The sequence below is a fragment of the Frankliniella occidentalis genome, unplaced genomic scaffold (assembly GCF_000697945.3).
Source record: "Frankliniella occidentalis isolate FOCC.00 unplaced genomic scaffold, Focc_3.1 Scaffold273, whole genome shotgun sequence".
In the NCBI taxonomy this organism is placed as follows: domain Eukaryota; kingdom Metazoa; phylum Arthropoda; class Insecta; order Thysanoptera; family Thripidae; genus Frankliniella; species Frankliniella occidentalis.
Genome location: NW_026267399.1, coordinates 403,670 through 410,307, shown reverse-complemented (window position 1 = coordinate 410,307; position 6,638 = coordinate 403,670). Strand labels below are relative to the sequence as shown.

Below are 6,638 nucleotides of genomic sequence, written 5' to 3'. Positions count from 1 at the left end.
CGGCGGCGGCCTTCCGTTTATTATTATTTTTGTTGCAATCTCCGAGCCGTCACGACAACTGACGGAAAAGTGGTCTTTAAGAAAAGGGTGCCGACTTGATGTGCGCGGCGTACCAGGTCTGTGCGTGCGTGTGTGAGTGTGTGGGTGTGTTCACCCTCTCCATGTGCCCCCCCCCCCTTTATCCCTACCAACCCCCGTCGTCGCGCGCCCCTCCTCCTCCTCTCCCACTGGTGCGGTGGCGGGGCGGGGTGGGGTGAGGCGCGGTGGGGCGCGGCGGCGCGGCACCCACCACCACCACCACCACGGCCTCTGGTCGCGCGCGGCGCAGCCTCCCGTCCCGCTGTTATTTCCGAACTGGCCGCTGCGCTCCGCGGTCTCGTGCGCCCGCTCCGCCCGCTCCGCCCGCCTCCTCCGACTCGCGCTCCCGCCCCACACGACTCCACGCGTGACAAGTGCCGCGATCTTAGTGCGCTGCACAAAGTGCCCTGCTGCGCCAGTGCGATAGAGAGAGTGAGTGAGTGCTGTGTGTACGCCCGTGGCCCCCGGTGGATGTGTCACTAGGGAGGAGGGACTTCCCCTTTACAAGATCCAGGACCACGTACCGTAAACACAGCGGCGCCACCATGCTGCCGTCGTTAGCCATCGTCTTGGTGAGTGGTTGTCCCGTTAATTTACTGACAAGAAAATAAAATAACAATATGGCAATGCCCTACTTGGAAAAAAATCTATCATTGGAATTTGGTGGAGAAAATGTTTGTTTTTGGAGACTTTGACGCACGGGTGTACTTCAAAGCGATCGTTGTGGCGGTCACTTTTTAGGTACAAAGCTCGAGAGAAACTGACGCGAGCAAAGTCTCGGTCACAGAAAAACAAAACTGCATTTGTTTTTATTTCCCTCTCTTTCTGTTGCTCGAGTGTGTTGTGTGTATATATGACTTGGTCTCCCTGCGTAACCGTATCGGCGACGCGTTGCTGAAACGCGGCGTGACGGTGCGGGGCGGTGCGCGTCGCGGGCCCCTACCCTGCCCCGCCCCGCCCTGGCCGGCGCCAAAGATTGGCCCTCCTTTGGCCGCGTTGCGCCTCTCGCTCCCATGGTCCCGCGCCGGCCCGGCAGTGGCCCGGCCACGGGCCCACCTCATGGCGCCTATTGATGCTTCCTTCCGAGCGCCGCGCCGCCGCGCCGCCGCCGGACCCACGTTATGGCACGGGGCGTAACAGCGAGCCCCATTTGGGGTCCTCACTACTGACTGGGGCACCACCGGCTCGCGGGGTCCGGTGTAGTCCGGCGGGCGAAAAAGGTCAGCGCGATTTTTAAAATCCTGTGTATACAGTGCGTAAAATGTATACCGAAAACAAAGCTCAAGCTCATGCGACATGTTTCCCAAATTTCTCGATATTACACGAAACCTTTTCGCCACCAATCTCACTTGATTGTCTCTGGCCGGGGAGGACGTTTTGCCGCTGTCCCTTTCTCTGTTTGGGCGTGACGTGCCGCGCGAGGCGTTGCTCTAATTACCGCTCGGCACACCATGCGGCCCAGGTAATCATGTCGTTACCAATTAGGGCACCACGCTCCTCGGGAGCCAAGGTCGAAGAAAGGACCTACCGGACCCCGCCGCCTGGCGCCCCTCCGCCCCGGCGCCGCTCCGCTAATATCCCACGTGGGACGTGAATGCTTAATCAGCCGGCTCTCCGTATGGCTCTCCACGCTCTCCACGCTCTCCGCGTTTTCCGCCCTCTTCGCCCTGCTCTCCGCCCGGCTCTATCCGCCCGGCTCTGCGTGTGCCGGAGCGGCGTGTGCATGTCGTTGACGGCCAGACCATTCCTTCAGAGGAGCTCCGCAAAGTTTGCTCGGCTCGACGCGCGAAATGTTATAATCTTCTCTGAGCTTTGTGAAGTCTAATTTGCGATTGCGAGCGCTCCCTGCTGCTCGCTGACGTGTCCAAGTAGATCGGTCGGGTTCCTCCTGTCGGCGTGACCCCACTCCCCCCGTCTGCAGGCGGGCCCCTACGTCGTCTCTTTCCTAGGCGCCCGTCACGGTTCCGACTCAAATCGCGTAATTACAGGTTCATTTCTGCGGATGACCAAGACCCCTTGCGCTGCTCACGTCCGTGCTCCCCCCGTAGACTTTGACTTTACAAGACTGCGTCAAAATTCAAAAACACGTTTTTGTACTACTTACTTGTGGATCAGCCATAGCTATGAGTTGTCAGACGCTGTGATACGGTGTTGCATTATCTATTTTACGTAAAACGAGACGCGAGATGTCTCCGAATGAGTGAGGAGAAATTATAGGCCTCGAAGGCACGTCTCATGGCATGAGATTCTCAAGCTGTGTGCTCCAGCACAGTGATTGGCGTGGGATGAAGTTACAGCTAATCCATGAGATCATCCCGGCGCAACTCTTTGTTGTAAGAGCCAAACACTGTTAGCGCATGGGCACGCGGGGCTGGCCCTGACACTCTGAACGTAATGAATTCATAAGATCCTCCCGAGCGCCCCCCTCCCCCTCTTTCCTTTCCCCCTGGCCCACATGTGCTAGTGCTACATGCTCCACTCCCCGCGCCGTTCAGCGGGGCTCTGCTCGGCCGCAGTCGACCGCAACCACATCGCTCAGTCATGCGATAATTTTCGACTTCCGATTCGTGACATAATACACGAAAAAGGCGATGTGATAATCCATCTGTCGAGTACGAATATTTGTTAAGTCCACACTAAATAGTAATAAATATCAACAGGTTTTTTTCCACAAGCATTTAACTTTGCGATGATAGGTGGCCTATGTCACTTATGAGCGTTATGGGAGTACGGACGTGAGAGAGAGAGAGTGTGACGTGTGTAGTGCTCGGCTTCCACTGCGTTCTTACAAAACGCCCGAGGCGCGACGACTGCGGTCCGTAACATGCCGCCCCCCTGCCGCGCCGTGCCGCGGGAGGTCGCAGGGGTCAGATGCCCGCTCCGCTGATACACCCCGACATTCGGAAACGACCGTACCTAAACGGACATCCATTGCCGGCTGGCGCAGCTAGCAATATAGTAGTGTGGGAGCTGGATTAGGCAACAGCTCGCGGGTCGTGTTCCACCCGCCTCCCTAAAAGCGGGGCGCATTTTTCGAATCGGACTCGGTTGATTAAAACCTGGCACGGCGGAGGAGGTACGGGGAGAGTCAGTAGTTAAGAAATCAGGGGAATAACGCACGACGAAAATCGTAAAACTGGTGAGTCAGCGTTATCAAAACCCTACCGCGGGCCCAGCCCACATCCCAGCCTTAACCACCCCGCCCCGCCTCAACCCACCTCACCCCGTAAAACCACGGGGAACCGCAGCGCGCCGATAGGTGTGTCCCCCTGCGGAGGGCGTTGGTGCCGCCGAAATACACACACGCACTCACACACACTCGGGTTGGTTGGACTGGGCGGGCGGCGGGCTAGCCTCGCAGGGGGGCCTTACACAACGGAAACGTATGGGGTCGGAGCGATGTTACGTTCCACATCGGACTGAACCCTTGGCCCGGTCCAGCCCGCTGCGTCGTGTGTGTGTGTATGTGTGTGCAGTTGACTGATGAATGAAGGCACAGCTGTCGCCTTATAAACGCTTCATAAAAGCAGTTGGCTCCAGCGGCAGTATATGGGCCTCACCGGGACTATAAACAGACAAGCCTAGACGCTACACCGTCGTCCGGAGAACCCCCTAGAGAAAAACTGGATGATTATCTCCATGAGAAGTTCGAGTTAGTACTTACTGTACCTGCCCGTGTATACTCTGTGTGCAGTCAGAATGCCTCAAGCCTCCATGAAACAGAGGCACTGCGGCTAGGCCAGTCAGTCAGTGTACACGTTGAAAAAAAATCTAAGATTTACCATCGATGTTGTAAATTTACTGTGAGTAACGTAAATTTACGACGTGCCATTTTGGGTGGTCCAAGAACTCAAACTCGGTGTGTAGTCGTGTAGTGTCAAAAGAATTTTCCAATTTTACAGTTTGTCATCGCAACTTTACATCATCTCTCCTATAGATGTAATTCTCCTTTAAAAATCTTCAAATATTTTTCACAGTGTATACTGGCCCATCGCTGTCCATACCTTGGCAGCGGCCGAGTTCAGCAGTAGTATCGAGGCTTGCCGAAGAGCGGTGGCACCTGTATCTTTGATCACGCCGTGACCGATTCCGTTTCCGTTTCCCCCGTGTACTTTTTTTCTATTTCGTTTTACATTTTGCGGCGCTCCACTCGCGTCCCCGCTCACGTATCTCTTGTTATTGATTAGTCATTCACTTTACTTTCGCTGGCCGCGCTGACCCGAGTCACGAGACACCCCCCACCTCTCTCCTCTCCCCCCGGCCCCGGGGGAACTCCATGCGGTGCCACGCGCGCGACGTGCGATTGTTTTCGTGCGGTGATTTTTTTTTTGCCCCCACCCCCCTCCCCACTTTTCCTCCCCGAGGAATAATCTGTTCCTGTTAGCGATGCTGGTCGCAGGGCGGCGCAAACATGAGGGATGCGAACGCGCGGAGCTGTTCTCAGAACTGGAAAAACAACGAACGTTCTGTGGTCCTAGTGGTTTCCAAGCAGCTAAAGTATCTCTGTAGTGCATAGGAACGACGCTTTGTTGGTTTTTCGAAAACTGCTTGAAAATTATTTCGGACGTCGTGTTTGCCGTGAGCGGGACTTTGTAGCTCGAGTTGCCTACTTGTTCGGCCTGCTGCCTGGTGGTTGGTGGTGCAGGCTCGCGGCCCCGCGCCCCGCCAGGTCGTTGTGCGCACGCTCTGCCGAGCGCTCTGCGCGTGCAGATTGCTGCTAATTGCGCCAAGCCTTCCCTCCTCCCCCCTTTTCCCTTAACCCCTAGCAAACAGCCCGATGAGATTAATGGCCAAATTTGGACAGAGAGTCGGTCGGCCGCGGGGTCAATGGCTGCACGGAGAACGGCGGGGGGTGGCGTGGCGTGGCGGAGCGCGGCGGCACTACTCCAGCGGTGTGTGCGAGCCAAATTCGCCGCGAAACGGAAAACGTTACACGCTTTTCTCTCTGTTTTCCGAGTTGAAAAACGAAACAACTTTGTCTCTCTCGCCGTCATGTCGGTCGCTGGTGCAACGGCGAGGATTCCCCACCCGGAGAGCGTCAGCTCGTGACAAAAACAAAAGGGAGGCCTGAAGGTGCGCGGCTGCTGCCGCTGCTGCTGCATTTCTTTGTGCAACTTGTATTGCCACTTGTTCGCAGCGGCGCTGGTGGCAATACAAGTCGCCAGACCGCATGCAATCCTCAGGTCAGAGGCGTGCTGATTACCCCCACCGCTCGGGGTTAATCAGCTGATGCCCTCCACCCACCAAGAAGGCAAAGTGAGGCGAGAGCAGCCCGACTCTGTTTGCCCGCGTTTATGGCGAACCGCGCGGTCGCGTGCCGGCCGTGCCGTGGGGCGGGGTGTGGTGGTGGGATGGGGCGGGGCGGGGCGTTCTGGTCAAGAAGGGCTAACGCCAAGACGTTACGTTTGGCTCTTCAAGAGGGTCTCTCTCTCTCTCTTTCTCTCTCTCCCCCACCCTCTCTCTCCGTTTTTGCGCATCGTCTTTTTTGCAGCCTTGGCCGCCACCCTTTCTGTGTGGTAATGAGACTCGTCTATCGGACTACGCTACACTGTGGGTGGAAAGGCCTAATAAGCTACTCCTATGGCGCCGGCTCCTTTGTTCTACCAACCCCATTCCCCCATTATTGACTTTGATCTTAAGCAAATAAGGCGTCTTCGATCGGACGCCCAAGGCCGCGCGAGCGTCTTCGCGCTCGTTCTGATTCTTTCATTTGGAAAGGCAGTGACAAAAAATGGCAATGAAAAAAGTAAACGCCAAGTGTGTTAGAAAAAGATCGGATCCGCGATTCGAGAGCTGCCCCTCACTCTTGAGGTCTGCGAGGTCAGTCGCAGTTCCTGTGCGAGTGCTTGTGGGCACGCCGGGCCCCCGCGAAGTGGCCCAGGAGAGCCCTCTTCTCGCCCGTTTTGCACTCGTCCTTGGATTAGCCCGCCAGGGGGCGCAGCTCTGGCCCTCGCCTGTCGAGTGCTGCTGGCCCCGTCCGACCAGGCCCTGCTGCTGCCCGCGCCGCGGTCGGCGCACCGACTCGTACACGGCCGGCGGCCGTTGTGTAAAGGCGGATAGATGTGCACCATTGGACTCTTCCTTTCCCCCGCGGCTGGCTCTCCTGAATCACTTCCAACGACTCCACTCCGCGTCCGCTCACCTCGACAGGAAGGCACACGCGCACGGCTCACGAGTGAAATGTCGTCCCAGACGCGGACGCGCGCGCGATGTGTGTCCGCCATGCCCCGCGCGTGCAGTCGCGGTGCGCGAGGACTGGCCCGGCCGGCGTAGAGTCGTAGGCCGGCGGGGCGGAGGGCAGCGTCTCCGAGACGGGGGGCGGGGGAGAGGAGGGGGGCGCAGGCACTTGCACTTTCATACAGACAGACCGACCCGCTCGGGGCCGGTTAGCTCGTTAGGATGAATGAGGTGTGCGCTTTGAGGCCTAAGTGCGAGGGCGGCCCGGCGGCGGCCCCGGTGCGGGGCCGAGGACCCCGTCGAGGACGGCCCCGCCGCGGGGTGTCGTTGCGTTGCGGCATGTCCACTTGCCGTCCAGTTGGACGTCGTCACCGCAAGTTAGA

At 57.8% G+C, this 6,638-nt stretch overlaps 1 protein-coding gene across 1 annotated transcript in view; it reads left to right on the top strand.

The window, feature by feature from the left end:
- Nucleotides 1-349: 349 nt before the first annotated feature.
- The window catches only part of LOC113215273 (uncharacterized), a gene marked incomplete at its 3' end in the record, with an annotated part of 44,266 nt that continues 37,977 nt past the window's right edge, over nt 350-6,638 (top strand). Inside the window, 1 exon segment of the mRNA XM_026434882.2 lies at nt 350-650. Coding sequence (XP_026290667.2) covers nt 624-650 — 27 coding nt within the window.